General features: G+C 44.5%; 2 protein-coding genes across 2 annotated transcripts; both read left to right on the top strand.

The window, feature by feature from the left end:
- Nucleotides 1–793: 793 nt before the first annotated feature.
- On the top strand, nucleotides 794–3,483 carry myct1a (myc target 1a). The gene is made up of 2 exons (XM_038962754.1): nucleotides 794–1,203; nucleotides 2,381–3,483. The coding sequence occupies exons 1-2, from the start codon at nucleotides 1,104–1,106 to the stop codon at nucleotides 2,929–2,931; spliced, it is 651 nt and encodes a 216-aa protein (XP_038818682.1). The 5' UTR covers nucleotides 794–1,103; the 3' UTR covers nucleotides 2,932–3,483.
- A 1,102-nt stretch (nucleotides 3,484–4,585) lies between these two features.
- Nucleotides 4,586–15,169, top strand: serac1 (serine active site containing 1). Its single transcript, XM_038962298.1, has 17 exons — nucleotides 4,586–4,663; nucleotides 5,266–5,362; nucleotides 5,529–5,565; nucleotides 5,681–5,823; nucleotides 6,519–6,608; nucleotides 7,432–7,563; nucleotides 7,653–7,774; nucleotides 7,889–8,017; nucleotides 8,100–8,213; nucleotides 8,453–8,615; nucleotides 9,096–9,246; nucleotides 11,201–11,339; nucleotides 13,115–13,215; nucleotides 13,324–13,421; nucleotides 13,498–13,680; nucleotides 13,855–13,998; nucleotides 14,164–15,169. Exons 2-17 carry the CDS (start codon nucleotides 5,269–5,271, stop codon nucleotides 14,298–14,300), a joined length of 1,977 nt encoding a protein of 658 aa, XP_038818226.1. The 5' UTR covers nucleotides 4,586–4,663; nucleotides 5,266–5,268; the 3' UTR covers nucleotides 14,301–15,169.
- The last annotated feature ends 1,153 nt before the right edge of the window (nucleotides 15,170–16,322 follow it).

Here is a 16,322-nt window from a genome sequence, read left to right as displayed (position 1 = left end):
GATGGATTGGATAGTCAAAGCAATATGCTGATAGCTCTCCCACCTAGCCTTCTAGGAGGGATAGGCAGGGTCATAGTATTTCTTTCACCTATCCAGTCCTCTTAATTGGAGGGAGAAAATCACAAAGGGCAAGGTGAAAGGAACAAGGGAGGGACTGTGTTGTGTTGAGCTGTGGCCCTGGTTCTCTATCTTATCAGAGCCTAGTGTTTTTACTGGACCTCTACAACCGACACAGGCTTGGACGGCCCATGCAGACACCGCTGACCTGGCAGACACTGTGGAAAGACTGAGGTTACAGTATTGACAAAGGGTCTGGAAAACCAGAGCATGTACGCTCAGATATAAAAATAGTTGTTTTGCAGCACATAGAAATACTATTTATGTTATAACTTTTTTGTCTATTCAGTTTTATTAACACCATTCGGGGGTTTCGGCTCCAGCTTCGACATTCAGACCCAAGGTTGTAATTGGTAGTGTTGCGCTTGAAGAAACTGTCGCCTGTGGTTGCAGAGGTGGACTGGAGAAAATTAGAAAAACTGCAATGTTTATCATTTTGGAAAAAAATGTAATCCGAGATGGTAGCTGACTGTTCCATTACAAAAGCAGGGACAGGGAGATTGAGGGGGGGGTTGGGACTTGAAGGGGTGAATTAGTTTCTTCTCATTAATCAAACTTAAGGAAATGATGGGACAGGAAGTGATTACGGCAACCCCGCTCCCGCCCCTCCAGGAGGAACTCTGTCCAGGACAGATAAGAGAGACCCATTCCTAATTTTACGCAGAATAGCAGGAAATGTGACAGTGAAGTTTTCCGCTTCCACAAACAAGAGAGCAGACAGCCCGGTTTTGGAGGTAATCCTGTGTGGCTGAGTTCCTCTGGGCTGATCTCTCTCACTCAGAGAGAGAGAGAGAGAGAGAGAGAGAGAGACGCAAAGTGAGAAAGTGAGGGAAGAAAGAAAAGAAGCAGGGAAAGGGAAGGAGGGAGAGAGAAGAAAGGGATAGAAAGGGATAGACAGAGAGTGAATGATAGAAGAGGAAGAGTGAAGGAGGGATAGGCAGGAGGAAGAAAGAGAGAGACGTGAGGAAGCCAAGGAGAGCTACTGGATGCATAACATTCTCCTCTTCTTCTCTGACAGTGCAGAGAAAGTTATGGCCGAAAACAACACCAATCTCTTTCTGGAAATACTTCAGTCATTTGATGTTGGTGAGTTTTTTCAACTCTCTCTCTCTCTCTCTCTTTCAATTCAATTTCAATTTAAGGGGATTTATTGGCATGGGAAACATATGTTTACCTTGCCAAAGCAAGTGAAATAGATAATAAACAAAAGTTAAATAAACAATAAAAAATTAACAGTGAACATTACACTCACAAAAGTTCCAAAAGAATAAAGACATTTCAAATGTCATATTATGTCTCTCGCTCTCTCAGCTGCTACTCTGCTCCTCTGTTGTGGTTTCTCTGTTGGCACTTCTCTGTTTTAACTGGAATGTATAGGTTTAATGATGATGAGAGTACTTGAATATTTTGTCAGGAAAAGAAAACATGCATTCAAAACTGCATTTATCGGACCTGACAGACTAGTATTTAGACGCAAGGCAAGAACAGACCCATAAAATCAGCAATATTGCAAAGCTTCCTCTTGGTTAGTGTTTTTTCCTCCTTCCTCCCAAATGTCATTTCCAGATGACGTCTTGTCTGCTTTTCCCTTTTCCAACAGAGGACAATGAAAAACTGTAGAGGTAGCAGAGTACTTTTACACTTCATAAGACCTAACTGTATCCAAAGGCAATTGATTTGCTTTAGCTGGCAGTGGTCCACTGGGATTTGTCCTCTGTTCCTTTCTCTCTTTTCAGAGAGACACATATGGTGACCATAGCGTCTCAGGGAGCAAGTCAAAGACAACAAAATGTTGATCTCTATTTTGTGGGAAGGAGATGTAATCAGTTTTGTGCTCTGGAGGACTTGGTCTCATAATCACCATAGAGGAAGGACTGTGATTATTTGGTTGTGGTGTGCCATTTTAGCAGAGTTCTATTAGTTCATCATCATAACAGCGCTGTTGATGTTAGGATAGTGACTTGTTGTGGGCTTGGCAGTATATATCTGGGCTGGTTCCAGATTGAAACCGTTCCCTCCACAGACTATAAACCACATAACTTTTACTATTACTTTACTTTACAGTTTTAGTTTTTTATTGTGGCAAAAAACATTTTTTACAAGCATGAAGGTATCTATTGAGTGTCTAATGATGATGCTAGATGATAATGAGTTTTGAACAGGTCTTTTCATATAAATCTCTTTGGTGTCCAAAAACTCTTACTCTATGTCTCCCTTAAACCAAGATATAATGAATGGACCCTTCCCTCTCTCTCCTTCCCAGTCTCCCTGATCATAGCTTTCTGTGTGTCCATTGCGGTGGGCATCCTATTGGGGGTGCTGGTCTATGTTGTCCTGACCTGGATGTCCCGTCGCAGGGCCGGCTCGGGCAGTATCACCCGCCGGCCACCTCGCCCGTCCCGCACCTCCCCGCGCACCCGGCCTGGCTTCAATCGCAACAGCAGCTACGACCGGCGGAGCAACAACAGCCTGGTTAGCGCTGCCTTCAGCTTCCACCGCCAGGCCTCCTCCCCAGACCAGGCTGACCCTTTGGGTCGCAAACCCAGCTTCAGGGCGTCCACCTTTCACCCACTCCTCCAGTGCAGCCAGATCGCCCGGGAAGCTGAGGAGGGGAGCCAGACCACGTTGCCTCGCACTCCAACCCTAACCACTTCAGCTGGGTCAGCCCACCAAACCGCAGCCCAGGCTGCTGCCACCCCACCAAGGCCCGAGTTGTTCTGGAGCAGTAGTAGTCTGAGGGGGTTCCATGCCACACAGACCCCACCTCCTGCTTATGAGAGCATTATAAGGGCCTACCAGGAGACCTGCACCTGAGGAGGGGATGGATGTGTCCAGCCTGATAGTGGACTGACTGAGCCCAGGGTTGTCAATAGGTTTTTAGAACAACTGGATATGTGGGGACTTGAGGGGAAAATAAAGAGCCCTAATGCTAATGTGTGTGTGTGTGTGTGTGTGTGTGTGTGTGTGTGTGTGTGTGTGCGTGTGCGTGTGTGAGTGTGTGTCAGCTGTTTATTACTGTGTGTTTGTGAGCAAGAAAGAGATGTTTATTTTCAGATGAGACAGAGTATTTGTTGTACATGTGTGAATGTGTGTGTGTGAATGTGTGTGTGTCTAATGAGATTTATAAGATTGAGAACTCATGTTGATTTCTATCATGTACCAACCCAATCCACCCATGTAACTGGACTACTTTCTATTTGTGAGCATGGACATGCAAAATTATATGGATAAACAATGTTTGCATGATCCAGTGAGGGTTACTCTCCAAGGTCATCGGCAAAATGTGTGTATGTATGTATGATTGTCATGGATCAGAATTTACTGGACACAGATCATAACTTAACACAATAAAATGCTGAAAGAAATGGTAACGGGCTGTGTTCTGAATATGAAACGTAATATCATCTGTACCAGAAACGTGTTATTTATGCCCTTATTTGGTGCCACTGCTATCCAGTGTCCAGTCTATAGGCTACACTTTTCTAGTGGGCAAACTGACAGATCTCTCACTGACTCCCTCTCACTGTTTCCTGAGGAAGGAATTATTTCACTGTGCTGAAATGTAAGAGGTCAGGGCTTTAGGTGCCCAGTTATACAATGGCCAAAGAGACAGTCTACCACAGAAAAAGCATGATTACATTTCTTCAGCCCCATCCCTCATCCATTTACTAAAAAAGTGGAGGGGTAGTGGCTTTATTGATATTTGAATCCCAGATTGCCCATTTAAAGTGTAGGCCGTCATTGTAAATAAGAATTTGTTCTTAACTGACTTGCTTAGTTAAATAAAGGTTCAATTGAAAGAAAAAAAAAACATTTAAATTAGTGGATATTGACCAGCCATAGGAGGTTGGTGGCACGTTCATTGCGGAGAACGGGCTCGTGGTAATGACTGGAGCAGAATCAGTGGAATGGTATCAAATACATCAAACACATGGTTTCCAGGTGCTTGATGCCATTCCATTTGCTCCATTCCGACCATTATTATGAGCCATTCTCCCCTCAGCAGCCTCCACTGTGACAGACCAGCAGAAGAATATTTAAGTTTAGGCATAGGGGTCAAAATAAATGGGTGACTTCCAGAGTGGCGACGGGATCAATAAACCCATCAACTTTGGGACACACTCGTGACATGAATGATGCAATTCATGTTACACTTTTAAATAATAAAACGAGCATTACATTAAAATGAACACATTCCCCCTGTCATTTTACTAAATATAAACCTCAGAAACAGTTTAACACTGCATTTGGGAGGTATTTAATATTTTACATGCGTTAAGTTTCGACATCAGACATAACAAATGCACGTGTCATATAATTAGGCACTCTCTTCATTATTTTGTTTAATTCGTGTTTAATGACCATTACGGTAGTTCGAGATCTGGAAAGAAATGTTTTATGCTTTGAGGTAACTACGGTAAGTGACGTTTGTTACATGAGACTGGCGCAGTAAATTTTTTCACAACACAGCTGACAGGTTGGGGTTGTTGAAGAGGAAGCTCTCTACTAGCCATTCAAAATACACAAATTAAATCTTCGAAATAAGGTACATTTGTATAATGTCTAGCAAACTACACCATCACTTCAAGCCTGGTTACAAGTCTTACAATCTCATGTTTGTTTGTTACGCTACGTTAGCTAACTTCAGCTGTATAATTAACGTTACATTTTCCCACGTTTTTTTAGCTAGCTGGCTAGTTACTGTAGGTACGCGTGACCCAAGTTGATCCGATTGCTCAATCATATCACAGACTGGATGTTTGTCTAATCAAATAACTACCCATCGGCAAAATAAATGGTTGCTCTTTCTAATGGGAACATTGCATTGGCTGGCTGGCTAGCTAACGTTAGCTAGTTTCATGTTAACGTTACCTACCAGAGCCAGGCACCTTGACATGTCTATGGTAGCTAGCTAGCTAACTAGACAATGGTAGCTTGCTGGCTAACCTGTCATATCTCTTGCGCCATGAGGCTATCACAACATCTAATCTGAAACTATGAATACATACATCAATGTAACTTTCACATACATTGATAAGGCTCTTCAGGGTATTGTAGTTTAGTTTCTCTCAGCCATTTGCGGTAATAGTGCTGAAGCTATGTTAACTGGCTCTTTTGATGTCTCTCTGGGTGAATGTGTGTAAATAGAGGATGTCTGTGGCTGCACTCCGTCTGATACGCTGCAGGAGGCTGAGCAGCACCTCTGGCCCTGGTGTGAAGAAGGTGCTGCCGTGGAGGGACATCAGTATGTTATGGGACTGTGCTGTCCCCCTTCACAATCCACACTCAATAAGGAAATATGATCACTTATCAAATAGCTGATACACCCACATAATGTGTAATCATCTGGAATTCTTTAATATCCTTAGTTATTAAAAAAATAACATATTTGTCTTATGTTTTGATTTCAGGGAAAATTGCAAAGATGACCGGAGCTGTCATATTGGGGTAGGTGAAGATAACCACTTCACATACAAACACAAGTTATTTTAGGTTGGGTTCATTGGGTATGGAGACCTATCTGCTCTAACTACTGTATATCTTGGCTTCATTCCTCTCTCAGGGGTTGCATGTTTATCACATACGAGGTGGTTTCCTTGAACAAGGCGGTACGCATCGACACGCAGGCCATTCAGCAGGAAAAGCTCAAATCCTACATCTACCTGTCAGCCACGCCCTCTAAAGAGCAGGAGAACCTTGGCACAGGTACAGTATGTAATTTACCTCACCTGGGCTTTGTGACAAGGCATCGTCATGTGCTCTCTGATAACAATAGTTATCAGTACATACATGATATTCCACATAGGGAATGCTGAGACTTGGTGTTAGGTGCTTTTTCTCTCCTCTATCCTGTTTACAACCCAAAATTGAGGGGTTTTTGGAACACATTTGAATTCCCCAAGACTTCCTCAATAGTCTACCCAACAAAAGGCCCACATGTGGTGCATGTTGTCACAGAAAATATTTTGGCTGAGTTTTCATTTATGAGGAGTTGTTGATGGGTTTCTGCCAGGTCCAGGTGTCCAGCGACGACAGTCTTCCTTCCTCCCTCTGCTCTCCCTCCTGGGTACTGTAGCTCAGCCTGTCTGGTCCCTGCTCTCACTTCCACTGGTCAAGGCTGCTGTGAATGAAAACAGACCGTCCAGCCAAGACTGATAGGAAACGGTTTAGAGAAGCAGTAAACAGAAGCAAGCAACAACTGTCATTTTATAACCAGATTTACAGGCTAAGAGCCTATTGTTTGGTCAATTTTACTAGAAAATGTGCAGGTAGATCAACCAGAGGTCCAGCCTGGAGCAGTATACATTTATAGCTTGGTACATAGTTCATTTGAGGTGTTAAAATACTGTGTTATAACATGTTAATTACTGATCGTAACCAAACCCATGTATCTGTTTCAGGGCTCACATATAAGGCCAGGAGAGAACTTCATAAAGCAGCGAGGAGGTTTCTGGAAGTTTCCTCAAGGATTCTTCTGAGGCCTCTGGATGGTGAGAAAGATCCACTGAAAGTAGTTTCCTCCTACACAGCACTAAATTCACAACTGCAGTATTGTTTTTGTACATTATTTTTTTACTAAAGCTACAGCTGCATTTAGAAACCTACACACAATACTTTAGTTGTTGTATCACATGAATTTCAACTTCCTATTCTGCTAGTACTGGAAAGCAGAAGTCAGTGTTGTGATAGAAACATTAGAGTTCATCCTCCAAGCCTCGGGTAAAGCTCAGTTGGGGTATTTCAGACACACACGGATGGACGTCAATAGGTTTGTTATTGAGACAACGTGTTCACTTCAGGAAACACCTGCCCTTCACTTCCTGGGTTTGAATGAAAGCTTTAGTGTGTGTCTTCATTCATGTACTTTTGTGTGTATTCTTATGCTTGAGTCATCACTAGTCACAGGTGTGGACTGAACCCCCTCCCCTCTCCTTAATGCTTTATAATGTGACACATTATGTAATTCAATTGTACAATGGGGATTGTACTACAGATTCTGCATAGATTGTACATTCAAAACTGTTCTAACATTAACCTTTTCTGACCTTACTGTTTGACACTTGATAGCTGCCCCGGCTGCCCGGCCAATGATAACAGCAGGTCTGCAGTCTCATTGCTGTAGTACAGTAGTAGAATAATGATTGATGGTATTAGGTGGTAGATTGTCTTTGTTTGTACTGTAGATGATATTGGACCCTTGGTCATTTAGGTGTAGTTCTTAAATGTATTTCAAATTAAATATATTATGTAAGAAATGCTTGTAAAAATATCCATATTTTCATCATAAAAGTCTAAATTGTAACTGTGTGTCAGAGCACCTGAGTCATATGGATGCGGACCCCCATGAGGTGGCGCTGTGGGTCCTGTTGAAGAGGGCTTGTTCAGGCAATAGGACCACCAGACTGTCAGCTGTACAGGAGCTGGCCCAGAACCACCACTGGCATGGTGAGACATCACCACTTTCAACCTGTAAATGTGAAATGTGTGCTAGTGAACGGTGATAGGGATTGGTTCGTTACCCCTGTCCATCACAGACTACCAGTACCAGACAGCAGCCCAGGCTATAGACCAGAGGACGGCATTGGGTCTGGCCCGCACCTCTCAAGTGGACCAACGCTTCTTCCTGTCCCCACCTGTCCTGCCTTGGGTGGAAGATGTAGGTATCTGTCACTGATGGGGATTAAAATTATTGTGTATCAAATCAAATCAAATTTTATGAATGTTCTGTGTGTGTTTTAATGTGAGTGTGTTTGTTTGGCCCTCTGCTTAGAGGTTATCTGTAGAGGACGGTCTGAGGCAGCTGCTGGCATCTCTCCCCCAGTCTGAGGTGGACCAGTGTGTCCAGTACTTCACCTCACTGGCCCTGAGGGAGAGTACCCAGTCCCTGGCTGCACAGAGGGTAAGAGATGCTCACACACATATTTATACATATACTCACTCACACACAATTTTAGGTAGATAACTGGATCTCTCTGTTTTAGGGGGGTCTGTGGTGTTTTGGGGGGAATGGACTGCCCTATGCCCAAAGCCTCACTTCTGTCCCTTCTGAGAAGGTTGAGTCCTTCTGTCTACAGGCCCTAGTGCAGCACTCCAAGGTTATGTAACATTTTGCTTTAAAACCACTTGTAACTCAAGGATACATTTTGTCAAGGGACTTTTGAAAAACATTGTTAGCCTGTATTGTCTAGATACATGAACATCTTTTTCATCATACCTTGTAACTCACCATAACAGACCCTCAAGGTTTTCATATGATAGGATACAGTAGTTGACAGTATCAGGGGATATTAAGAGCATATAAATGCATTCTAACACCTGTATGTCTGTTCTCCAGGTCCAGAGTCATTGCGACCACATCGTGGCCAACGGGGGCCTGCAGCTCCTTCAGAGGGTCTACCAGCTCCGCAGAGACTCCCCGAAGATCCAGAGGAACATTTTACGCATCATCGGCAACCTGGCTCTCAACGACAGCGTGCACCAGGCCATAGTACAGTCAGGTGGGTGCTAGCTCTCCTCTGTGTGTCAGGTGGGTGCTAGCTCTCCTCTGTGTGTCAGGTGGGTGCTAGCTCTCCTCTGTGTGTCAGGTGGGTGCTAGTTATCCTCTGTGTGTCAGGTGGGTGCTAGCTCTCCTCTGTGTGTCAGGTGGGTGCTAGTTATCCTCTGTGTGTCAGGTGGGTGCTAGTTATCCTCTGTGTGTCAGGTGGGTGCTAGTAATCCTCTGTGTGTCAGATGGGTGCTAGTAATCCTCTGTGTGTCAGGTGGGTGCTAGTTATCCTCTGTGTGTCAGGTGGGTGATAGCTCTCTGATCAGTGTGTCAGGTAGGTGCTAGCTCTCTGCTCAGTGTGTCAGGTGGGTCGAGCCTTCATCTCAGTGTGTCAGGCGGGTGCTAGCTCTCTGCTCAGTGTGTCAGGGGTACTGGCTATCGGGTTATGTTCTATTACTAGTGCCATCATATGTGATGTTCTGTTACCTTGCAGGTTGGGTGCCAGTGCTAGCAGAAATGATGCAGTCTCCACACATCATACAGGCGTCCCATGCTGCTCGGGCTCTGGCCAACCTGGACAGGGAGACGGTCAAGGAGAAGTACCAGGATGGAGTCTACGTGTTACATCCCCAGTGCCGAACCAGGTACACATCATTCATCATGACTAAGCACGTTTCCATCCACAGTTTTTATGTGAGTAAAGTCATACCGCATAAAAAAAATGTAAAGTCACGATAGCTATGATGGAAACAGGAAGTTTCGGTACAATTTTATGAATGCAGACAAATCATTTGTTTGTTCGACATGGTAGGATCTTTTTGTGTCTGTAAAATGTAGTATGCAAGAAATGGAGGTGAAAACGCCTTTATGCTCAAATATTGATATAATAACCATCATATCGAAGTAAACTTGGCATCACGTGATAATACACTAGATATACAAAAGGATGTGGACACCCCTTCAACTTAGTGGATTCGGTTATTTCAGCCACACCCGTTGCTGACAGGTGTATAAAATCGAGCACACAACCATGCAATCTCTATAGACAAACATTGGCAGTAGAATGGCCTTACTGAAGAGCTCAGTGACTTTCAACGTGGCACCGTCATAGGATGCCACCTTTCCAACAGGTCAGTTCATCACATTTCTGCCCTGGCAGAGCTGCCCCGGTCAACTGTAAGTGCTGTTATTGTGAAGTGGAAAAATCTAGGAGCAACAACGGCTCAGCCGCGAAGTGGTAGGCCACACGAGGTTCACAGAGCGGGACCGTTGAGTACTGAAGTGCACTGCACGTAAAAATCGTCGGTCCTCAGGTTGCAACACTCACTACCTTGTTCCAAACTGCCTCTGGAAGCAACATCAGCACAATACCTTTTCGTCTGTAGCTTCATTTCCATAGCCGAGCTTCCGCACACAAGACTTAGATCACCATGCGCAATTCCAAGCTTAGGCTGGAGTGGTGTAATGTTCGCCGCCATTGGACTCTGAAGCAGTGGAAACGCATTCTCTGGAGTGATGAATCATGTTTCACCATCTGGCAGTCTTACGGACAAATCTGGATTTGGCGGATACCAGGAGAACGCTACCTGCCCCAATGCATAGTGCCAACTGTAAAGTTTGGTGGAGGAGGAATAATGGTCTGGGGATGTTTTTCATGGTTTGGGCTAGGCTCGTTAGATCCAGTGAAGGGAAATCTTAATGCTACAGCATACAATAACATTCTAGACAATTCTGTGCTTCCAACAATGTGACAACAGTTTGGGGAAGGCCCTTTCCTGTTTCAGCATGACAATGCCCCCGTGCACAAAGTGAGGTCCATATAGAAATGGTTTGTCGAGATGGATGTGGAAGACCTTTATTTTTTGTATTATAAAAAAAATTGAAACTCCTTTTTCTCCCCAATTTCGTGGTATCCAATTGGTAGTTACAGTCTTGTCTCATCGCTGCAACTCCTGTATGGACTCGAGAGAGAGAGAGGCGAAGGTCGAGAGCCGTGTGTCCTCCGAAACACAACCCAACCAAGCCGCACTGCTTCTTGACACAATGCCCACTTAACCCGGAAGCCAGCCGCACCAATGTGTTGGAGGAAACACTGTACACCTGGCGACCGTGTCAGCATGCACTGCGCCCGGCCTCCCACAAGGAGTCGCTAGAGCACGATGAGACAAGGAAATCCCGGCCGGCCAAACCCTCCCCTAACCCGGACGACACTGGGCCAATTGTGCGCCGCCCCATGGGTCTCCCGGTCGCGGCCGGCTGTGACACAGCTTGTGATCGAACCCGGGTCTGTAGTGACGCCTCAAGCACTGCGATGCTGTGCCTTAGACCGCTGTGCCAGTCGGGAGGTCACACGCACTGATCTTTATCTACTTAAAGAGACTCCCCACTGGTGGGAAAATTTGCAAATCAAATTTATTTGTCACATGCACCGAATTCAACAGTGAATGCTTACTTACATTTTCTTTATGTAGATTCTAGATTATTCACATTAAAAAACTGTCACCAATTGGATGGAAATCTAGCTACTGTCAAATAATACAAGGTACAATATTCACACAACCACTCTCTCTTTTTTTTTTTAATGCATTCTGTCTCCAGCCAGCCAATCAAAGCGGATGTTCTCTTTGTTCACGGGCTCCTGGGGGCAGCCTTTAAGACGTGGCGGCAGAAGGACTGTGACCCTACAGAGGAGAAGGCAGCGGGTGCCAGCGAGGACTACACAGAGTGCTGGCCCAAGGTAACACCTGGTAGAGGGTGGTTTATTATGTGTCACTGTAATACTCATGACTTTACCACCAGATGGGAGAATATGTTGGCTTTGCTGATGTAGTCACCTTAGCCAATGTAGAATGTACACTGCTCAAAAAAATAAAGGGAACACTAAAATAACACATCCTAGATCTGAATGAATGAAATATTCTTATTAAATACTTTTTTCTTTACATAGTTGAATGTGCTGACAACAAAATCACACAAAAATGATCAATGGAAATCAAATTTATCAACCCATGGAGGTCTGGATTTGGAGTCACACTCAAAATTAAAGTGGAAAACCACACTACAGGCTGATCCAACTTTGATGTAATGTCCTTAAAACAAGTCAAAATGAGGCTCAGTAGTGTGTGTGGCCTCCATGTGCCTGTATGACCTCCCTACAACGCCTGGGCATGCTCCTGATGAGGTGGCGGATGGTCTCCTGAGGGATCTCCTCCCAGACCTGGACTAAAGCATCCGCCAACTCCTGGACAGTGTGGTGCAACGTGGCGTTGGTGGATGGAGCGAGACATGATGTCCCAGATGTGCTCAATTGGATTCAGGTCTGGGGAACGGGCGGGCCAGTCCATAGCATCAATGCCTTCCTCTTGCAGGAACTGCTGACACACTCCAGCCACATGAGGTCTAGCATTGTCTTGCATTAGGAGGAACCCAGGGCCAACCGCACCAGCATATGGTCTCACAAGGGGTCTGAGGATTTCATCTCGGTACCTAATGGCAGTCAGGCTACCTCTGGCGAGCACATGGAGGGCTGTGCGGCCCCCCAAAGAAATGCCACCCCACACCATGACTGACCCACCGCCAAACCGGTCATGCTGGAGGATGTTGCAGGCAGCAGAACGTTCTCCACGGCGTCTCCAGACTGTCACGTCTGTTACGTGCTCAGTGTGAACCTGCTTTCATCTGTGAAGAGCAGAGGGCGCCAGTGGCGAATTTGCCAATCTTGGTGTTCTCTGGCAAATGCCAAACGTCCTGCACGGTGTTGGGCTGTAAGCACAACCCCCACCTGTGGACGTCGGGCCCTCATACCACCCTCATGGAGTCTGTTTCTGACCGTTTGAGCAGACACATTTGTGGCCTGCTGGAGGTCATTTTGCAGGGCTCTGGCAGTGCTCCTCCTGCTCCTCCTTGCACAAAGGCAGAGGTAGCGGTCCTGCTGCTGGGTTGTTGCCCTCCTACGGCCTCCTCCACGTCTCCTGATGTACTGGCCTGTCTCCTGGTAGCGCCTCCATGCTCTGGACACTACGCTGACAGACACAGCAAACCTTCTTGCCACAGCTCGCATTGATGTGCCATCCTGGATGAGCTGCACTACCTGAGCCACTTGTGTGGGTTGTAGACTCCGTCTCATGCTACCACTAGAGTGAAAGCACCGCCAGCATTCAAAAGTGACCAAAACATCAGCCAGGAAGCATAGGAACTGAGAAGTGGTCTGTGGTCACCACCTGCAGAACCACTCCTTTATTGGGGGTGTCTTGCTAATTGCCTATAATTTCCACCTCTTGTCTATTCCATTTGCACAACAGCATGTGAAATGTATTGTCAATCAGTGTTGCTCCCTAAGTGGACAGTTTGATTTCACAGAAGTGTGATTGACTTGGAGTTACATTGTGTTGTTTAAGTGTTCCCTTTATTTTTTTGAGCAGTGTATGTTTGAGTCATATGATGCCAAATCTGCTCACCAACATCCTCTCTCCCTTTTTGACTGGTTCTTTCTCTCCCCTCCCCATTGGTCAGTCGTGGTTGGCTGCAGACTGCCCCAACCTGAGGGTTCTATCTGTGGAGTATGACACTCACCTGAGTGACTGGAGAGCCAAGTGTCCTGTTGAAAACCAGAGGTGTGTGTCTCCTCTTTCCTCTACTTCCTTAGTGTGACCATATTACTGTATCATTCAGACATTCTTGGTGACAACTCCACTGATACTGTTGTATGCCTGTGCCCTTAGGATGTCTCTGGCCTATAGGAGTCGAGAGCTGCTGAAGAAGCTGAAGTCCGCAGGAGTAGGAGACAGGCCTGTGGTCTGGGTTTCACATAGCATGGGAGGTAAGCTATCTTTCACTATTTAGCAAAAAATGGACAAAAACCTGTTAGTTTTGAATTCTCTATCATTTCCTATCAGGTTTGCTGGTGAAGAAGATGCTGCTGGATGCGTCGAGGGACCCAGACATGAGAGAACTGATGAAGAACACCAAGGGCGTCATGTTCTACAGTGTGCCCCACCATGGCACCTTCATGGCAGAGTACTCTGTCAACGTCAGATACCTCCTGTTCCCCTCCGTAGAGGTCCGGGAGCTCTGCAGAGGTATGGACAGAAGTAATTTGTGATTATTCTGGGGGTCAGGTTAGAGAGAACGATTCTTAACAGCAGTGTTTTAGATAGTAATAACCTCCCATTGCATCCGTGTTACAGATAACAAACATACTCCTGTTTATGGTGTTATTGCATCATTGTCTATACGTATTCCCTCATTCCCAGACTCTCCAGCGCTGCGTGACCTGAATGTCAACTTCCTGAACATGGCCAAGGACAGGGAGTTCAATGTGCTGAGCTTTGCAGAGACGATGCCCACCACCATCGGCCCCATGATCAAGATATTGGTGGTGCCAACGCAGTCAGCAGGTAGGCCACTGTTATTTAATACATTCTGTAGAACGTAGCCACAGGAGACCCATATCTAAAATGTATCTATGAATTCAGGTTTTTCTTTCAATTCAAATTCAAATTCTTGAACTTTTGAACTTCTTCCATGTGAATCTCTTAAATCTGAGACTACTCCGGTTTCAGATCTGGGCATTGGGGACCTGGTCCAGGTGGATGTGGATCACCTCAATATCTGCAAGCCTGAGAAGAAAGACTCGTTCCTCTACAAGCGCAGCCTACAGTTCATCCAGGATGCACTGAAGGGCTACACCAGCCACTGACATGTCAACAGACGTTTTGATGCTTGAATTGGAAGACTAAGGAGTACTGGCGCACAGAAACTGTCTCTCTTTGTTGCACATTTAAAGAAACCATGGATTTGATTATAGTGTTTACAAAAAAACAAACATTTTATGTACGTTTGAAGGATTTATGAAAACATATTAATTGGGTTTATAATAGAAAATGGTGCTCCACTTGTTATCCAGCTAGATCTCACTTAGCACTTATGAAGCAGATGAGTTTTATTTAAAGGATTTAAAAAATGATCTCGACCATGTTTACAGGTAGTTTAAAGCTGTAAAAAAGACAGGATATTGACTTTTCTAGTTCTTCCCCTTTGTCCTTGATCCTGGTCAAGTAGACATTTTAACATTTCATGTGTACTGCACTTACTGTACTTTAACCAAAAGACACTGTACTACCCTGCAACTCATTCATTGATTACACAGTATGAATTCGTGGCTTGAGTGGTGTGCTTAAGGTCGACTTATTTTATTTCATTTTAGTTAACTTAAGAGCTGTATGTGTATATATATATATTAAAACTTAAAGCATTGCCTTGTTACTGTATGTACCATACTGTATTATTTCCTCAAGCCTTACCTCAGATACACATGAAATATTTTTAAGACTGGTTGATATGTGTATTTTGTTGAACTGGAACCTGACCACATGATGCTCACTAACTCCATTGTATTGCTAATTAAGACTTAACTTGTATTTATCAATGTAACAAGAAGTCATGCGTATGGCTCATTTACATTTGAACTTTTGTTTTACTTGAAATGTGGTGTCAACAAATCCTGAGCATTGACAGACATGTCCATGTCAAATAAACTAAAGTGCAAAATAAAAAGCAGTAATGGTAAGAAAATGTATGTTATGCCATTGATGGCAGGTTTTGAACAATTGATTTGAATCATAGCTTTGAACTTTCACTCCACCTAACCCAGTGGTTCCCAAACTTTTTATAGTCCCGTACCCCTTCAAACATTCAACCTCCAGCTGCGTACCCAGTCTAGCATCAGGGTCAGCGCACTCTCAAATGTTGTTTTTTGCCATCATTGTAAGCCTGCCACACACACTATACATTTATTAAACATAAGAATGAGTGTGAGTTTTTGTCACAACCCGGCTCGTGGGAAGCGACAAAGAGCTCTTATAGGACCAGGGCACAAATAATAATATAATAGTAATCAATAATTTTGCTCTTTAATTAGCCATCTTACATAAAACTATTTGTTCATCGGAAATTATGAATAACTCATCACAGGTTAATGAGAAGGGTGTGCTTGAAAGGATGCACATAACTGCAATGTTGGGTTGTATTGGAGAGAGTCTCAGTCTTAAATCATTTTCCACACACAGTCTGTGCCTGTATTTAGTTTTCATGCCGGTGAGGGCCGAGAATCCACTTGCACAGGTACTTGGTCGCAAAGGGCATCAGTGTCTTAACAGTGCGATTTGCCAAGGCAGGATACTCTGAGCGCAGCCCAATCCAGAAATCTGGCAGTGGCTTCTGATAAAATTAAATTTTCACAAAACCACTTGTTGCAATTTTGATGAGGCTCTCTTGTTCAGATATCGGTAAGTGGACTGGAGGCAGGGCATGAAAGGGATAACGAATCCAGTTGTGTCATCCGTTTCGGGAAAGTACTTATCACGCTATATCACGTTTGACATTGTCTGTAAGCTTGAGTTCATTTGCACACAAAAAATCATACAATGATGGAAAGACCTGTGTGTTGTCCTTGTTAATGCAGACAGAGAAGAGCTCCAACTTCTTAATCATAACCTCAATTTTGTCCCACACAGTGAATATAGTTGGGGAGAGTCCCTGTAATCCTAGATTCAGATCATTCAGGCGAGAAAAAACATCACCCAGATAGGCCAGTCGTGTGAGAAATCATCATGCAAGTGGTCAGACAAGTGAAAATGAAGGTCAGTAAAGAAAACTTTAAGCTCGTCTCTCAATTTAAAAAAACGTGTCAATACTTAGACCCTTGATAACCAGCGCACTT

This window comes from Salvelinus namaycush, chromosome 24 (assembly GCF_016432855.1).
Source record: "Salvelinus namaycush isolate Seneca chromosome 24, SaNama_1.0, whole genome shotgun sequence".
Classification (NCBI taxonomy): Eukaryota; Metazoa; Chordata; class Actinopteri; order Salmoniformes; family Salmonidae; genus Salvelinus; species Salvelinus namaycush.
The sequence above is the reverse complement of the archived record's forward strand: the minus strand, read 5'-3'. Positions and strand labels throughout refer to the sequence as shown.